Source organism: Thamnophis sirtalis, unplaced genomic scaffold (assembly GCF_051295495.1).
Source record: "Thamnophis sirtalis isolate CommonGarterSnake01/CBP01778 unplaced genomic scaffold, rThaSir2_p1.2 scaffold_3, whole genome shotgun sequence".
Lineage (NCBI taxonomy): Eukaryota > Metazoa > Chordata > Lepidosauria > Squamata > Natricidae > Thamnophis > Thamnophis sirtalis.
Genome location: NW_028261383.1, coordinates 17,586,912 through 17,605,814, shown reverse-complemented (window position 1 = coordinate 17,605,814; position 18,903 = coordinate 17,586,912). Strand labels below are relative to the sequence as shown.

Sequence of the window (18,903 nt, the reverse complement as noted above, 5' to 3'; positions counted from 1 at the left end):
TGCCGGCTGGCAACTACAAGGAGGAGGGCCTTCTCAGTAGTAGCCCCGACCCTTTGGAACGAGCTCCCCGTGGAGATTCGTACCCTCTCCACCGTCCAGGCCTTCCGCACAGCCCTTAAGAACTGGCTAGCCCGTCAGGCCTGGGGACAAGGATAGCCGCCCCTCCCGAATGATGAATGTATGTTGCTTACTATTTTATTATATGTTTTTATGTCAATGTCTGTATTTCCCCCTCCCTGGTTTTTATGTGAGCCGCCCTGAGTCCCCTCAGGGAAAAGGGCGGCCTACAAATATTAATAAATCATAAATCATAAATCATAAATCAATCATCTTTGTTCCTTAGATCTTTTATTCCCTCTATTTGACTATGCAATCTAACCTTCTCTCCTGTTTCCCCTCTGCCACCACTGCTGCTGCCTTTCTGTTGCGCCCAAGCTGGCCAAGCGCTCTGGACAGCAGGCACACATTGGTGCCATGGACTGGAGGTCTTGGGCCATGCAAGAAGCCCACTCAGTCGGGGAAGGAGGGAAGCCCCAGCCTGCCTGTCCTGGCCAACAGCTCAGCTCCCCTAGGAAGTGACTGCCAGGATCCCCTCTCCATGTCTTTGGGCATGCGAGCTGGTCTTTGAACATGCATGTGTGGCAGAAACTAGACACCAGGTAGCCGGTGCGCATGTTCTTCCTATGTTTTAGTCTCCAGGTCCTTTCATCAGTCTGCTCTTCTCTGCCCTTTTTCCAAAGCCTCAACATCTTTTTTGCAGTTTGATGACCAAAACTGCATGCAGTGTTCTACATGTGATCTTACTAAGGCTTTATAGAGCAGGACTAATACTTCCTGTGATTTTGATTCTATGCCTGTTTATACAATCAAGGATTGTATTAGTTTTTTGGGCTGCAGCTGCACACACGTGACTTATCCATTCAGACTCCAAGGTCGCAGTTGAGCCACGTTCTATGTAATGTTTTTCCTGCCCAGGTGTAAAACCTTTTTTTCCCTCCACACTAAATTTCATTTTGTTCGATTCAATCTTGTGGCATTTGGATCAGAAAGGCACAATATAAATATACATAAAAAATCTATAGATATGGTGTGGCAGTGGTTAATTGCCCACAGCCAGGAGTTTGATACAGACAGCCTCATGGTTGATTCAGCCTTTCATCCTTCTGAGGGGAGTAAAATGAGGACCCAGATTGCTGGGAAACATATGCTGATTTTGTAAATTGCTCAGAGAGTGCTGTAAAGCATTGTAAAGTGGTATTTAACTCTAAATGGAATTACTATTGCTATATACCTTCTCACGAGTGTGGATCTGTTTATGAGAAATAAGATTACTATTCTGAGCAAAGGTCTTTCCACATTCCATACATTTATATGGCTTCTCTCCTGTGTGGATTCTGTTATGGGAAGTAAGTTCATAGCTGCGAGCAAATGTCTTTCCACAATTTATGCATTTATATGGTTTCTCCCCTGTGTGGACCATCTTATGGGAAATAAGATGACCACTTTGAGCAAAGGCCTTTCCACACTCCATGCATTTATACGGCTTCTCTCCTGTGTGGATCTTGTTGTGGATAGCGAGTGTCCCCTTCAGAGCAAAGGTCTTTCCACACTCCATGCATTTATACGGTTTTTCTCCTGTGTGGATCCGTTTGTGTTTATTGAGTCCACTGCTCTGAGTAAATGTTTTCCCACACTCCATGCATTTATATGGCTTCTCTCCTGTGTGGATCCGTTTGTGTTTATTGAGTCCACTGCTCTGAGTAAAGGTTTTCCCACACTGCATGCATTTATAGGGTTTCTCCCCTGTGTGGACCATCTTATGACAAATAAGATGACCACTTTGAGCAAAGGTCTTTCCACACTCAATACATTTATACGGCTTCTCTCCTGTGTGGAACTTTTTGTGAATAGTGAGTGTCCCGTTCAGAGCAAAGGTCTTTCCACACTCCATGCATTTATACGGTTTTTCTCCTGTGTGGATCCTTTTGTGGTTATTGAGTCCACTGCTCTGAGTAAAGGTTTTCCCACACTCCATGCATTTATATAGCTTTTTCCCTCTGTGGATCATCTTATGGGAAATAAGTGGTCCACTTTGAGCAAAGGTCTTTCCACCCTCCATACATTTAAATGGCTTCTCCCCTATGTGCATACATTTGTGTCTTCTGAGATTACTGATCTGAGCAAAGGTCTTTCCACATTCCATGCATTTATATGGCTTCCCCTGGGTGTGGATCTTTTTGTGGATAGTAAGTCTACTGCTCAGAGCAAAGGTCTTTCCACATGCCATGCATTTATAGGGCTTCTCCCCTGTGTGGATCTTTTTGTGGACTGTAAGTTCACTGCTACGAGTGAAGGTTTTCCCACACTGCATGCATTTATATGGTTTCTCCCCTGAGTGGATCCTTTTATGGAAAATAAGATTACTACATCTTCTGAACCTTTTACCACACTCTCTACATTTGTATACCTTCTCCCTAGGGCAAATCCTTTCATGAGAAGTAAGTTGCCTGCTTGTTCTAAAACATGCTCCATATTCCAAACATTTATAAATCTTCTCTTTCATGTCAATCACTTTTTGAGATGTAAGGAACTTATTTCCAAGAGAAGGAATGAATGTCCTATTGTAATTTTGTCCATTGCGTCTTCTTATAGCATCTTCTCCTTTGTTTTGGCTTAAATTGTGTTCTTTTACTTGTAATTTAGCTTTGTTTTGCTTCACACTTTTTCCAATATATTTTTTCCTTCTTTTCTCTCGTTGGGCAAGAAAGTCTTGCATCGGAGTATTGGTGGAAGAGGAGCTCTCCTGATTCCAATCATTTGACTGGTTTCTGTCATGGGTTTCTAATTCCATTTGAATCTCAAACGTCTCCGTTCCATCTTTAACATTGATCACACTGGAATCTTGATTCTCCTGCCCATTATTACCTTCAAAGAGAAAGAGAAGTGAACATAAAAACAAGGTTAGAGAAAAAGATCAAACTGTATAAAGTCAAGTGATTTTTTTTCTGAATTTTTCCAAAATTCCATTATGTTTTATGTTTGCATGTTTACAGTGGTGTGATATAGACAGGATGATTTCTATATTCATGAGTCCTGAAAGCTTTGAAAACATCTAGAAAACATCTCTGTCTTTACAAGTATTTATATATCTGCAAATCTCAATCAAACTCTGTTTTGACTCAAGGAATAATCAGGGAAAACATCCAAGGAGGAATAAGGAGAAACGGTAAGATTTACTGAGGTGAGTTAATTTCAGCAGAGACCTGTGGAAACGGAAATGATTTTGAAACAAACTCCTTGTTCCCTGGTGTATCTTGGAGCAGCTCTTTCTGGCAGTTGGGACTCCTGCTCAGCCCGTCCTTGATCCCAACTTATGAGACTTTGGAGCGAAATCCCTTGCTTGAAGCCTCCCATTTGCTTTTAAATGCTCTTTGCACTGAGACTGGAAAAGTTAGGAGGCTTCAAGAATGGCTATTTTGCTGCTCCAAAGCCTCATTGGCTTTAGAGCTTTGGCTGGATCTGGTACAGGCTTCAATTCGCAGAGAATAGAGGCCTAAACTCTTTAGTGCACGATAAGTAGTGCAAGATCTCAGGCTAGTAATCTTGCAGGATCTCGCACTGCAGTACTTTAGGCCTGTGATCTTTTAAGAACTGAGGACTCCACGAGATCCAGGGCCAAAGTCTTTGAAAAGAAAGAGGCCTTCCTTCTGTTTGCAAAGCACTTTGCCCTGGAACTCGTGCAGGCCTTGGTTAGCAGAGAACAGAGACTTAAAGTACTGTAATGCGAAATCACATGAAATCAGTAGTGCGAGATGTCCCACTACTGATCTCACAACTTTAGGCCTCCTTTTTCTTCAAATGCACTGAAGCAGGCAAAGGAACTGACGGCTTCCTACATTGTCACAACGTAAGTACCATCAGGTGTAAAGCTGGTATAGATAGGGCAAAGGTAGCCGCAACGCCTCTGCTGTCATTTGGAAGTGTGAATGACGACTGTGGTGCTGGAACATTTGTAATTTCCAGAGTAAGTCTTAAGTACTTGGCAGTGGGCTAGGTCATAAGTTTGAATGGTCGCTTAATGGACTGTCATAACTCAGGGATTACCTGTACCCTAGGATGCTCTGAGTCACACTACGTGAGGCCTTTGACCTTGAATTGGATTGGGAGAATGCTTTTCCATGACCTGAGAGTGAAAGTTCTGTTCTTGCACCATTTTGGAGGTTTCAGAGGACAAATGACAACACGTTCTTCTCACATGACCTCCAGAGAATACATAAAAGCACACCTCATTTTTTTCAGTCTCCACAGATAAGTTCAAAGAGAAATGGAATGGAATAGAGATAAGAAATGGCCCAAAAGAATCTAAGCAAAGAGACATTGACTCTTTCCTTCCTTGGAGTACAAGGACACATCCTTCACCCTCCCACGAGACGATATCGGATCAATTGTTTTTTGATTAAAGAAAACTAATTATCTGTCCTTTTGAAGTCTTTAATTGGGGACTAGAAAACTCTTACCCAGAGAGACCACGTTCCTATGGTTTTCAAGCATGACTTCAGAATGCAGCGCCTTTTGATCAGGATCCAGCTGAGACCATTCCTCCTCCGAGAAATACACAGCCACCTCCTCAAAGGAGACCAGACTCCCCTGAACACAGAAAAAATAACAGTGTCAACCCTGGAAGCCATCTTTTGCATTGGTCCTTCAAGCCTCCCATATTTTCTACTGCGGGAAAATGGGAGGAGGGGTTGTATGGAGTATAAATGATATGTAGTCCCAATAAAATTCCTTTCTCAGGAGGTCAAGGACAACTTGCCCTGCAATTGCCTGGCACACGGATGGGTGTGCTTGACGAACATCTCCAGTTGGGAACGGGGTCTGACTGGGCCATGTGATGGACATATGGGTGCTGGGCAGGGTCTTGAACTTTCAACTGGGTGGGGAACATTTTGGAAGTGACCAGACTGAATGCATACACTTTGTTTTAAGAACTGTGTTTAGAGACAGATTGAAAAAAGAAGTTTTGGAAACTATCGTGGAAAAAGCAAGATAGGTGGTAGATGCACAAAGGGAATCCCCTTGAATTTTTGTGGATTATAAATACCTTTGAATGTTCAAAGGGGAAAATGGAAGATAAAAACGTTTTGAGTATGTGGGAAGAAGAAGACTTTGAGTTTATCTTGACATCTTGGAACACCAAAGAATTAGATAAGGAATTCAGAGGGCCTTGTGGATTATAAATACTTGTCTTCACTCGTTGAACATTTATATAAAGGAAAACCTGTGTGGACTGACTTTGTGGATTATTGGGATTAGCTTTGATAATGTGAAAGATTGGAATATTAAAGAGTGGGGACTCAGCGGTCTTTATGGATTACAAATACTAATTGACAGAAGATAAATATTTTCCCTTTTCTCCTGTTTTTTTTTATTTTTATTTTTCTCTTATTCCTAAGAAGGCCTGTGTAGATTGATTTTGGACTAACTTGCTATTGTGGAACATTGGAACATTTAAATAGCAAAACTTACAGACATAGTAGGTCTTGTGGATCATAAACATAACTGATTGCAACATTGAGATACTGAAGACTGATTGAACCTGAAGGAACTGATCTGTGATCTGTTTGCTTTTCCTATGTCTGTGGAATAATGAAGTACTGGGGTGCTGTTAGTGATCAGGGTGCCAGGCCTGCAGTCATATTCTTCTTCGAGCTTTGGCCTGCCATACTTTCTAATATTCTATTATGTCTTTTTTATTGTGGGAAAATGGGAGGGGGGATTGTACGGAGTAGATGCTATGTAGCCAAAACAAAATTCCTTTCTAGAAAGCCAAGGTCATCCTTTGTCTCTGCACCTTTGCACCTGACCGGAACTGGATGGATAGAAATGCCAGCATGGCAGTGGAAGATTGGACCATGTGATGCGCTGGTGGGTGTGGAGCAAGATCTTGAACTTTGTGTCAGAAATGGTGAAGATTTTCAGTGAATGAAAGATTAACAATGGTAAAATTAGTAGAGGTGATTAAAAGACAGAAAAATTACAAAATAACAGGCCCTCAAGGCCTGCCAGTAGAAATCTACAAAGACTTACCTTACAAGATACATTGAGTTTGTAAATGTTAGAGGTATATAATGAAATGTTGCTAGAAGCTAAGATACCAGATACATGGACAGATGCTAGTATAACCTTATTCCAAAAGAAGATTTATAATATTTGTTTCAATAATAGCTGAAAGACTTAAGAGATTTCTGAATGAATTTATACATCCCAACCAAAATGGTCTTTGTTTTCCAAGGCATCTGAAGGCCAGACAAGGAATAATGGATAAAAACTGATCAAGGAGAGATTCAACCTAGAAATAAGGAGAAATTTTCTGACAGTGAGAACAATCAACCAACAGAACAGTTGCCTTGAGAGGTTGTGGGAGCTTCATCACTGGAGGCTTTCAAGAAGAGACTGTACTGGCATTTGTCAGAAATAGAGTAGGGTCTGCTTGAGCTAGATGACCTACAAGGTCCCTTCCAACTCTGTTCATCTTTACCTTCCGATAAATTACAAAAAGAACGGAGGTCCAGCAGTTCCTGACACTGTGATATATTTATTCCTAATTCTTAGGAATACAAGTATGGTGGACTTGTATAGCAGAGATGGCTAAAATATCAGCATATCTCAAGGACCATTCAAATGAGAGATATAAACTGGAGTGGACAAGATGGATTGACTATACTCAAAATAAATATGGGACTAAGAAATTCCAGATAGCTTACGACTAAAGAAACAAGGAATGATATAATCTATTTAGAGCTAGCCTAGCAAAGAGGAGTTAAAGCTCAAATGAAAGATGATACTAACTTTTTTTTAAAAGTTTATCTAAGAATATCTTTGTTAAAGATTTATACCCTGTATTGGTTCTGGGAAGCTGGGGGGTGGGGGGGAGGTTGGGTGGTGGTGGTTGGGGGGGGGGTTGGGTAGGGTGAGCGAGGTAAACATTTGTAAAAGTTTATTTTTCAAAATTTTCAATAAAAAAAATTGCTTCTTATGAACTCAAAGTTGGAGGAGTACCTAACAGAACAATATAACCGGAGGAAGCTATGCTGGCTGACAGCAACTTGAACCTGCTATTGTGATGTTCGTGTTGTGGAGGAACACAAAAATAATCCAGTCCAAAAAATGGGGGGGGGGGAAATAGGAGAGAGCATTCTGCACACCTGTTTCACTTCCTGAAGGGAGAATACAAATCTAATAACTTTTCCCTTTCTTACTTGATTTGGAGGCTCAACCGTTATTTGATCTCCGTCATAAAAACCAGAAAGCTTCATTCTTTGTTTCTCTGTAAGGAATAAATAATTTCAAAATGCGTAATTAAGAAAATAGGAGGAGGTATTGTACAGAAGAGAAGAGAGCAAAGTTAAGACAGATGGGTAATGGGAGGATCTTCAATTACCTCCTGAGGCGTCCTGACTTTGATCTTCCCAAGGGATCCTCCTGAAAAATAGCTCCTGAGGGGGATTTGATGGATTCTTCTTTCCCTCAGGATCTCTGACCTCCACGGGGCAGGACTTCTAACAGGAGGAGGGAAAGAAGAAGCAGAATAAATGTACATCACCCGAAGTAAAGTGGATTCCTGTATTCGGAACACAACCTCAAAGCCCCCAATATCCATCAATGTGTTGTTGAGTGAGAAAACAATGGAACAATGTCCTACAAGAATAAGTGGGACATAACCACATATTATGAATGTCAGAGAAGTTTGGGAAGGAGGGGTGAAGTATTCAGACACATTCTCTATTCCCTTCTGAGCTCCCTAAAGTCTCTCACCTGCAACTCGTTCTGCTCCTCCAACTGGCTCAGGAAGAAGCCTTCCACCAGGGCCACTGCCTGGGAGCTGGTCTCTGCTCCACACTCCCGTACCCAGCTCTCCATCTCTGGGGGCAGAAGAGCCAGGAACTGCTCCAAAACAACCAGGTCCAGCAACTGGGCTTTGGTGTGCTTTTCGGATCTCAGCCATCGCCTACTAAAGCCATGGAGTCGGCTGCAAAATCCTCGAGGACCTTCAGTCTCCCAGTGTTGGATAAAGTTCCAGGGCTGAACTTCGGAAGGGAGGATGGTTTCCTCCTCCAGGATCTTCTGCCCAGTCCTTCTCCAGGGCTTCCCCCACTTCCCAGGCTGAGCAGCTGCAGGGCCTTTTACACTTCCCTCCTTGGCAAAAGTTTGTGTCTCCATCCTTTCTCTGTCCTGCAGAGCAACTCCAGATGGGTCCAAGGACTCTGGTGGGTCTCCAGATGCCTTTTCCTTCAAGGGGCCATTTCTGGGGCTGCAGGACGGATCCCTGCAATTTCTTCCGCTCCTTTTTCTTTTGCCCAAGAGAAACTTTTGGCTTGCAAAGATTTCAAATGGCTTCCAGTTTCTGTGTCTGAGATGGAAAGAAAAAGCCAAGAATTAGAAAGTGGAATTCAGCCACTGAATTCCCTTTCTTACTTGATTTGGAGGCTCAACTTGCCCGGAGCCCCAAACGGCTCATCCCAGCGCAGGGCCGGAAAGGAGGCAGGGTCGGGCCCTCGGGGAGGCAGGGTCGGGCCCTCGGGGAGCCTAGTGCGAATCCTGCCTCCTCCCCGCCCGGCTTCTCTCCTCTCCTGCTGGGCCTCCGCAACGCTTACCATCCCCTCCCCCCACTCGGGCTCTTTCCCGGACACGGGCGGGAAGGGATCCCAGATCCCCGCAGCCTTTCTGGGATCCCCGCTTCCTCTTGCATGGAGAGGGCGGCTGGGGAACATGAGTCCCGGGGTTGAAGCCGGAGGAGGGCCGGGCGCGGGTCTCTCCCTCCTCCGCCTCCCTTTGCCCGCGAAATGCCGTCCCTCACCCGTGTCACGTCTGCACCACCACCCCGCCAGAGTCTCCGCAGCCTGTCAGCCTCCTGCGGAGCCCCAGGGGTTAAGCAGAGCGAGGGACGCGTCCTAGAGCGGAAAACGTTTGTAACGTCACTTCCTCCCGGCCTCCTCTAGAAAGCCAGCCTTGACGTTCGCCCTCCAGTGGACCAATGGGGAAGCGCCGGAAGTTCCCTTCTCTTGGCGGAGACCGCCCCCTGGTGGATTTGCCGCAAAGTCCAAAGATTGTAGAAAGGGCGGGAAAGAGGAGCGCGTCTGAGGGGAAGAGAGAGGGCATGGATGATGGGCTTGAGAATCGAACGAAAGGCCCTTTTCACTGCCTAAAAGTGGCTATGCCGTTTCCAAAAGCAGCAATTTCGTCATCTTTCTCCCCTTCCTGTCAGGAACCTTCTGTGGAGATAGTGAAAAATCTCTCTGGAGAGGAGGCAGTTGGGACACAGAAAAAAGGCCACAATCAGAAATATGATTTTAATTTTTTTTTATTTCTTTAATTCAATACATACAGCTGCCCTTATCAACTTATCCGCTCAGACTCTCAGCAAAGGGGGAGAAAAAAGGGCAGAGACCCCACCAGCCTCTTCTGATGAAAGAAAAGGAAGATCCTGAAAAAGGAATATCAAGCTAAACTATCATGAGAAAAAAAACATATTTCTGCATAGGGATTGAGTAGAAAATTCACCTCAAGAAATGTGACTAGGAAGCTTAAGCCCCTTGGAGAATTTAAGGCAGGGATATATCATTAGACCATAAATGAAAAGGGGAAAAGGAAATGAAAAAGGAAAACAAGAAAAGCGGAAGGCTCCATTGCTATGAAAACATTTGACCAGATTTGGAGTTGACAGTGACGCACAGAGGTTAGCTACAGCGAGCAAAACAAAGTTTAAAAGGATGGGGAAAAGTGGAAGGAACATCTCATTTTTCTTTCTGTATCTATTTTTTTTCTACAGTTTGTCACACAAACTTTTAATAATCCATATTTGAAAAAACAGCTTCCATTGAGCATCAGCTGAAATATTCCTCCCTCCCAGGCCATCCAGACACTTTACTGTGTTAGTAATTTTTATTTATGCAAGAAAGAGAATTTTATGCATGTTTAGCAAGTAACTACATGACTGTTAATTTTAAGTTACCTTAATGTTATGGCAAACCATAGAAAAAAATATGGCCCTAATGCTTGAAAAATATCTTCTGCCCATGCATTTGTTTCTGCTTCTTTTCATTCTGGCCCTTCTATGAAAAGCAAATTGTTCTCCCAGAAGCTTTTTCCACACACTCTACTTTGACAGCTGTCATTATTCCATCAGATCATAAGAGGTCTTTGACCGAAAAAGGTTCCCTGCTTCTACATTCATATTGGTTGACCCGGATCTTAATTTGACACAGCGGATGGTAGTTGGATTGAGGGATCCTTAGTGTCCTCTGAGGTTGGTTGGTGCACTCATGATGTTCCCTAGTTTGGGTAATGAAACATCCACAACTAAACAATCAAGTCACAGAGCACCAAGGACCCCCCATTTCAACCATGAGCTATCAATGATTTGGATGAGGGAATAAATGGGGAACTCATCAAATTTGCAGATGACACCAAGCTGGCAGGAATAGCCAACATTCCAGAAGACAGGCTTAAGATACAGAAGGATCTTGACAAATTAGAACCATTTAAATATGAGCCAGCAGTGTGCAGCAGCTGCCAAAAAAGCCAACACAGTTCTAGGCTGCATAAACAGAGGGATGGAATCAAGATCACGTGAAGTGTTAATACCACTTTATAATGTCTTGGTAAGGCCACACTTGGAATACTGCATTCAGTTTTGGTCGCCACGATGTAGAAAAGATGTGGAGACCCTAGAAAGAGTGCAGAGAACAGCAATAAAGATGATTAGGGGACTGGAGACTAAAACATATGAACGGTTGCAGGAAGTGGGTATGTCTAGTTTAATAGAAAGAAGGACTAGGGGAGACATGATAGCAGTGCTCCAATATCTCAAAGGTTGCCACAAAGAAGAGGGAGTCAAACTATTCTCCAAGGCACCTGAGGGTAGAACAAGAAGGAATGGGTGGAAACTAATCAAGGAGAGAAGTTAGAACTGAGGAGAAATTTCCTGACAGTTAGAACAATTAATCAATGGAACAGAATTGCTATTGTATTGTATTGTATTGTAAAGAAAGGAATGAAGCAGTCACAACCATCATTCCTTGCCATTGTGCTTTTGAATGGCTACTTAATAAATTATTGTAAAACAAGGACTAGTAAGGTTGTCCAGTAAGCTGGCTAGCTAGGCGAACTTAATATGCATCCATATCTTCCTACCACTGCTTTTTCTTAATAAAACTACTTGCTTTAAAATTCCATATGTGGACAAATCTCGGAAGCGATGCAAATTTATTCATATTTCCAGAAATCTAGAAGTACAGGTATTCTGAGTTCCAGCAGCACTTTTTTCACACAACTGTGTAAACACTGGAAAAAAGTGCAAACTGAGTAGATAGTGTGACCAGGCAGCTGTGAAGCCAAACAAAATTCTGGTTTGCCTGACCAGATGTATCACCATCAAGAAAAAGAAGGAACTAACGTATTATGTAGGGCTTTAGTCAGATATCATTTGGAATACGGTGAGCAGTTCTGCAGACCTCGCTAAAAAAAGATATTGATAAGACAGAGAGTCCAGAGATGGGTCACATGAGGAAAGATCACAAAATTAGGACAAAGAGCCTATGTGGTACACTTTCTAACTCAACCTATAACCCCGTTCTCCTTATGGCCCGCATGCTGGATACAGCCCACTGAAACCATTAATCTGACCCGTGCGGGACCACAAGGCAGCCCCACCATTGCCCCACTCACCCGCTGGCATTCACCCACCTTCTGAAGGCCCAGGGAGGCCAAAAATGAACTGCACAGAGGCCCACTGGACCCTCCGCACAGCCCATTTTTAGCTGGCAGAGGAGGCGAAAACTGGGCTGTGCGGAGGCCTCTTCCTCATCCCCATTTGCCCTTCTACCAAACTTTTCTTTCCTTTCCTAAAAGTCTTGAGGGGCTTAAATAGTGGAAAGGAGAAAGAAAGAGACACAGAGAGATATGGAGGGGGGGGGGAGAGAGACTTGTTGATTGTAAGCTCCTTGGGGCTGAGAAGAAGGGGCTGCAGTTTCCCCTTAATTAAGAGAGCAAATATTTCCTCCCCAGGTGTCACCAATCACCTCGTCCAATGAAGGTAGCTGCTACTCCTCTGCCATCTGTTAAGATGACCTTGGTTCCTACAGGAAACTTTTTTGTTTTGATTGATAGCCGGTCTATTTCCTCCCCCCTCCCTTTCCCATTTCTTTTTTTTTCAATCAAATTTTTATTTTCTATATTCTTTATACATATCAATGCATGAATGGTGTGGTAACTGAGTAACATGCATTTCAGTACACATAAACAAAGTGTTATTATTCCTAAATATTACCTTTCATTTCCATTATTTTATATTATTTATACATGACTTTTATTATCACCTATCATTTCTGAACCATCTTTGTCCTTTTGTATATAATTATTATTCCCCACTATTTTCTATCCCTATTTTAACTCCCGCCCCCGGCTTTCATATAGCTATAATATTCAAAGACATGTTTTCCACCTATATTGTTTTTCATATTTTCTTAGTTAAATCAAAGTTCCATCCTTCTATTATTCAATATCTCATAATACAGTTTTAGTATCAATCACAATAATTTATACATTTAGGGTATTTCTATTAATATTCTTTCCAATTCTTCAATCCATATAATTCTACTATAAATACAGATGCTTAGATTAATATATATTTATAAATATTTCCCTAATCGCCTATCGTTAAGTTCTAACCTTTCACTGTTGTTCATATTTTTGTACATATTTAGTAGTACAGTCTATTTTCCCAATTCTTCATTTCCATTTATATGAAATTATCATCCTGATATCTATCACACTAACATAATGCAACCTGTATAGTTCTGATATTAATAGACATTATTGAAATTTATTCATACAAATATTTTTACTCTATTTTCCCTTATCCATCATCTCTTACCTGCATCCAAACCGTTAATCTTATTTTCTTTTTAATTTTCCTCCCATCTTTGTTCCTTAGATCTTTTATTCCCTCTATTTGACTATACAATCTAACTTTCTCTCCTGTTTCCCCTCTGCCACCACTGCTGCTGCTTTTCTGGTGCGCCCAAGCTGGCCAAGCACTCTGCACAGCAGATGCGCATTGATGCCATGGGCTGGAGGGCTTGGGCCATGCAAGAAGCCCACTCAGTCGGGGAAGGAGGGAAGCCCCAGCCCGCCTGTCCTAGCCGACAGCTCTGCTCCCTTAGGAAGTGACTGCCAGGATCTCCTCTCCATGTCTTTGGGCACGGGAGCTGGTCTTCCAGCATGCATGTGTGCCAGAAATTAGACACCAGGTAGCTGGAGCGCATGCACACGCTAGAAACTGGATATCATCTTCCCGCACGAGCATGCACAGCGAGCAGCTGCTCTTTCGGTTTCTGGTGCTCATCCATGCGTAGCCTCTCAAACACTGGAATATTGATATCATGCCACTCCCAATCCTTCTTTTCTCTAGAGTAGCCAAACAAAAATCCTGCAACCGTTCTTCCTGTTTTATCTTCAGGTCCTTTCATCAGCCTACTGCCCTTTTTCCAAAGCCTCAAGATCTTTTTTGCAGTTTGATGACCAAAACTGGATGCAGTGTTTTACATGTGATCTTACTAAGACTTTAAAGAGCAGGACTAATACTTCCTGTGATTTTGATTCTATGCCTGTTTATACAATCAAGGATTGTATTAGTTTTTTGGGCTGCAGCTGCACACACGTGACTTATCCATTCAGACTCCAAGATCTCACAGTTGACCCCCGTTCTATGTAATGTTTTTCCTGCCCAGGTGTAAAATATTTTTTTCCCTCCACACTAAATTTCATTTTGTTCAATTCAACCTTGTGGCATTTGGATCACAAAGGCACAATATGCATTGCCCACAGCCAGGAGTTTGATACTGACAGCCTCATGGTTGGTTCAGCCTTTCATCCTTCTGAGGGGAGTAAAATGTGGACCTAGATTGCTGGGGAGCATATGCTGAAGTGGTATATAACTCTAAGTGGAATTACTATTGCTATATACTTTCTCATGAGTGTGGATCCGTTTATGAGAAGTTAGTCTAGAGCTGCGAGCAAATGTCTTTCCACAATTTATGCATTTATATGGCTTCTCCCCTGTGTGGATCCTTTTGTGTCTTCTTAGGTCACTGTTATGAGCAAAGGTGTTTCCACACTCCATGCATTTATACGGCTTCTCCCCTGTGTGTTTAATCTTATGGGAAGTAAGATTACTACTATGAGCAAAGGTCTTTCCACACTCCATACATTTATATGGCTTCTCTCCTGTGTGGATTCTGTTATGGCACGTAAGTTCATGGCTGCGAGCAAATGTCTTTCCACACTCCATGCATTTATACGGCTTCTCTCCTGTGTGGATCTTTTTGTGGATAGTGAGTGTCCCGATCTGAGCAAAGGTCTTTCCACATTCCATACATTTATATGGCTTCTCTCCTGTGTGGCTTCTGTTATGGGTAGTAAGATCATAGCTGCGAGCAAATGTCTTTCCACAATTCATGCATTTATATGGTTTCTCCCCTGTGTGGACTATCTTATGGTAAATAAGATGACCACTTTGAGCAAAGGCCTTTCCACACTCCATGCATTTATACGGCTTCTCTCCTATGTGGATCTTTTTGTGGATAGTGAGTGACCTGATCAGAGCAAAGGTCTTTCCACATTCCATACATTTATATGGCTTCTCTCCTGTGTGGATTCTGTTATGGGAAGTAAGATCATAGCTGCTAGCAAATGTCTTTCCACAATTCATGCATTTATATGGTTTTTCCCCTGTGTGGATCCATTTATGAGAAGCAAGAGTACTATTCCGAGCAAAGCTCTTTCCACATTCCATACATTTATATGGTTTCTCCCCTGTGTGTTTAATCTTATGGGAAGTAAGATTACTACTATAAGCAAAGCTCTTTCCACACTCCATACATTTATATGGTTTTTCCCCTGTGTGGACCATCTTATGGGAAATAAGGGTACCACTTTGAGCAAAGGTTTTCCCACACTCCATACATTTATATGGTTTCTCTCCTGAGTGGATCCTTTTATGGGAAGTAAGTGTACCACTTTGAGCAAAGGTCTTTCCGCACTCCATGCATTTATATGGTTTCTCTCCTGAGTGGATCCTTTTATGGGAAATAAGATTACACCATTTTCTGAACCTGTTACCACACTCTCTGCATTTGTATACCTTCTCCCTAGGGCGAATCCTTTCATGCGAAGTAAGTTGCCTGCTTGTTCTAAAACATGTTCCATATTCCAAACATTTATAAGTCTTCTCTTTTGTGTCAATCACCTTTTGAGATGTAAGGAACTTATTTCCAAGAGAAGGAATGAATGTCCCATTATAATTTTGTCCGTTGTGTCTTCTTATAGCATCTTCTCTTTTATTTGGGCTTAAATTGTGTTCTTTTACTTGTAATTTAGCTTTGTTTTGCTTCACACTTTTTCCAATATATTCTTTCCTTCTTTTCTCTCGTTGCATCGGAGCATTGGTGGAAGAGGAGCTCTCCTGATTCCAATCATTTGACTGGTTTCTGTCATGGGTTTCTAATTCCATTTGAATCTGAAACGTCTCCGTTCCATCTTTAACATTGATCACTTGGAACAGTTCACTGGAATCTTGATTCGCATGCCCATTATTACCTTCAAAGCAAAAGAGAAGTGAACATAAAAACAAGGTTAGAGAAAAAGATCAAACTGTACAAAGTCAAGTGATTTTTTTTCCTGAATTTTTCCAAAATTCCATTATGTTTTATGTTTGCATGTTTACAGTGGTGTGATATAGACAGGATGATTTCTATATTCATGAGTCCTGAAAGCTTTGAAAATATCTAGAAAACATCTCTATCTTTACAAGTATTTATATATCTGCAAATGTCAATCAAAGTAATTCGTAATTTGTAATTTAATAAACTTATATGCCGCCCATCCCGTAGGACTCCGGGCGGCTTACAAATACAAAGATAAAACAAAAATAAAAAAATAGGGGAAAGACGAGAACAATTTAAAAGGAACACACTATACACTTGACTAAGCTGGGGGCTGGACCTCATTCATGGGTCAGCAGCCCCAGGCCTGCCAGAACAGCCAGGTTTTGGTGGCTTTTTGGAAGGCCGCGAGAGTGGGAAGGGTCCGGATCTTTGCGGGTAGATCGTTTCACAGGGCCGGAGCAGCTACAGAAAAGGCTCTCCCCCGAGGGGCCGCTAGCCGGCATTGTCTGGTCAACGGCACCCGGAGGAGGCCCAGCCTGTGAGTTCTTATTAGCCGTTGGGAGGTATGTAGCAGGAGGCGGTCTCGCAGATATCCAGGTCCAAGGCCATGTAGGGCTTTAAAGGTAATAACCAGCACCTTGAAGCGCATTCGGAGACCAATAGGGAGCCAGTGCAGCTCGCGGAGGATAGGTGTAACATGGGTGTATCGAGGTACACCCGATATCACTCGCGTGGCTGCATTCTGGACCAACTGTAGTCTCTGAATACTCTTCAAGGGCAGCCCCATGTAGAGCGCGTTACAGTAATCAAGCCTTGAGGTGACGAGGGCATGAGTGACCATTCGAAGTGCCTCCTGGTCCAGATAGGGCTGCAACTGGTGCACCAGGCGAACCTGGGCAAAAGCCCCCCTGGTCACAGCCGACAAATGGTGTTCTAATGTCAGCTGTGGATCCAGGAGGACACCCAAGTTGCGGGCCCTCTCTGAGGAGCTCACCCCCAGGCTAATAGATGGAGAGTCTGGACTATCCTTGGGCGGGAACATCAATAGCCACTCGGTCTTGTTTGGATTGAGTGCCAGCTTGTTTACTTCCATCCAGACCCTAACAGTCTCCAGGCACTGGCACATCACTTCCACTGTTTCGGTGAGTTCGCACGGGGCGGACAGATACAGCTGGGTATTGTCCGCATATTGGTGGTATTTAATCCCGTGCCGGCGAATGATCTCCCCCAGCGGCTTCATGTAGATGTTAAATAGGAGGGGGGACAGGACCGAGCCCTGTGGCACCCCATATGTAAGGGGCCTAGGGGTCGACTTCTGTCCTCCAACCAACACCGACTGAGACCTGTCTGAGAGGTAAGAGGAGAACCACCACAAAACGGTACCTCCCACCTCCCCCAGTTGTCGCAGAAGGATACCATGGTCGTTGGTATCGAAGGCCGCTGAGAGATCAAGAAGCACAAGGATAGAGGAATGTCCACTATCCCTGGCCCGCCAGAGATCATCAGTCAGCGCGACCAAAGCAGTTTCGGTGGAGTAACCAGGCCTGAAACCTGACTGAAAGGGATCTAGATAGTCTGCTTCATCCAAGGACCGTCGGAGTTGAAAGGCCACCACCTTCTCAACAACCTTCCCGACAAAGGGGAGGTTGGAGACTGGACGATAGTTTTTAAGGATAGCTGGATCCAGAGAAGGTTTCTTAAGGAGGGGTCTTACCACCGCATCCTTTAAAGGCTGCGGGAAAGATCCCTCCTGTAGAGAGGTGTTAATAATCTTCTGGAGCCAGCCTTGTGTAACCTCCTTGCTGGCCGAAACCAGCCAGGAGGGACACGGGTCCAGTAAGCAGGTGGAGGCACTCACCGCTCCCATGGCCTTGTCCACTTCCTCAGGAGTGACAGGCTGGAGCTCGCTCCAAGAAATCCGATCAAGGCCCACCCTCGGCATCTTGGCAGGTACTGTGCAAGTGGAGTCCAGGTCCGTCTGAATCTGAGCAACTTTGTCCGACAGAAACTGAACAAATTCCTCAGCTCTTCCCTGTAAGGGTTCCCCCGCATCCCTCCCTTTCAGGAGGGAGCGAGTTATCCTAAACAGGGCAGCCGGGCGAGATTCTGCGGATGCAATAAGAGTGGAAAAATTAGCATATTTTGCCGCCCGTATTGCCACTGAGTAAGTCCTAATAAAGGCTCTTAGCTGTGTTCGGTCAGATTCGGAGTTACTGGCCCTCCAACGTCGCTCTAGGCGTCTCTTCTGGCGTTTCATCTCCCGGAGCTCCTCGGTAAACCAAGGAGCCCTCCTGGATCCACTGCTGCGGAGAGGCCGCAAAGGCGCAATCTGGTCCAGAGCCCCAGCTGCCGCTGTATTCCAAGCAGCGACCAAGGACTCTGTCGGATTGTGGGCAAGGGAGTCAGGTATCTCCCCAAGCTCCGTCTGAAATCCCAATGGGTCCATCAGGCGCCTGGGGCAGAACCATTTAATCGGCTTCACCTCCCTGCAGTGAGGGAGTAGTTTCCGAAATTCCGAAAAGTCTGTTTTGAATCAAGGAATAATCAGGGAAAACACCCAAGGAGGAATAAGGAGAAACGGTTAGATTTACTGAGGTGGGTTAATTTCAACAGAGACCTGTGGGAACAGAAACGATTTTGAAACAAGCTCCTTGTTCCCTGGTGTACCTTGGAGCAGCTCTTTCTGGCAGGTGGGACTCCTGCTCAGCCCGTTCCTTAATCCCAACTATGAGACTTTGGAGTGAAATCCCTTGCTTGAAGCCTCCCATTTGGTTTTAAATGCTGTTTGGCGCTGAGACTGGAAAAGTTGGGAGGCTTCAAGGATGGCTATTTTGCTGCTCCAAAGTCTCATTGGCTTTAGAGCTTTGGCTGGATCTGGTACAGGCTTCAGTTCGCAGAGAATAGAGGCCTAAACTCTTTAGTGCATGATAAGTAGTGCAAGATCTCAGGCTAGTAATCTTGCATGATCTCGCACTGCAGTACTTTAGGCCTGTGTTCTTTTAAGAACTGAGGACTGCACGAGATCCAGGGCCAAAATCTTTGAAAAGAAAGAGGCCTTCCTTCTGTTTGCAAAGCACTTTGCCCTGGATCTCGTGCAGGCCTTGGTTAGCAGAGAACAGAGACCTAAAGTACTGTAATGCAAAATCACATGAAATCAGTAGTGCGAGATGTCCCA

At 43.8% G+C, this 18,903-nt stretch overlaps 2 protein-coding genes across 3 annotated transcripts in view; both read right to left on the bottom strand.

The window, feature by feature from the left end:
• Positions 1 to 333: 333 nt before the first annotated feature.
• LOC106539492 (uncharacterized) lies at positions 334 to 8,344 on the bottom strand. Its single transcript, XM_087711589.1, has 5 exons — positions 7,819 to 8,344; positions 7,445 to 7,562; positions 7,263 to 7,330; positions 4,518 to 4,647; positions 334 to 2,925 (listed from the first exon to the last, which is right to left on the bottom strand). Exons 1-5 carry the CDS (start codon positions 8,221 to 8,223, stop codon positions 1,265 to 1,267), a joined length of 2,382 nt encoding a protein of 793 aa, XP_087567715.1. The 5' UTR covers positions 8,224 to 8,344; the 3' UTR covers positions 334 to 1,264.
• A 2,684-nt stretch (positions 8,345 to 11,028) lies between these two features.
• Positions 11,029 to 18,903, bottom strand: part of LOC106545240 (uncharacterized) — a 27,462-nt gene continuing 19,587 nt past the window's right edge. The window contains exon 6 of one of the 2 annotated variants that reach the window (XM_087711582.1): positions 11,029 to 15,660. In XM_087711582.1, the coding sequence (XP_087567708.1) occupies positions 14,003 to 15,660 (1,658 nt within the window). In that variant the 3' untranslated portion in view covers positions 11,029 to 14,002. The remainder of the gene's footprint in view (positions 15,661 to 18,903) is intronic. The other variant, XM_087711581.1, reaches the window with a different exon arrangement.

Coding starts and splice junctions, on each gene's coding strand:
- LOC106539492 (XM_087711589.1), bottom strand. CDS start 8,223: ATGGAGACACAAACTTTTGCCAAGGAGGGAAGTGTAAAAGGCCCTGCA. Junction 7,331..7,444: donor AAGTCAGGACGCCTCAGGAG/GTAATTGAAGAT, acceptor TATTCCTTACAG/AGAAACAAAGAATGAAGCTT. Junction 2,926..4,517: donor TAGGAACGTGGTCTCTCTGG/GTAAGAGTTTTC, acceptor TTCTCTTTGAAG/GTAATAATGGGCAGGAGAAT.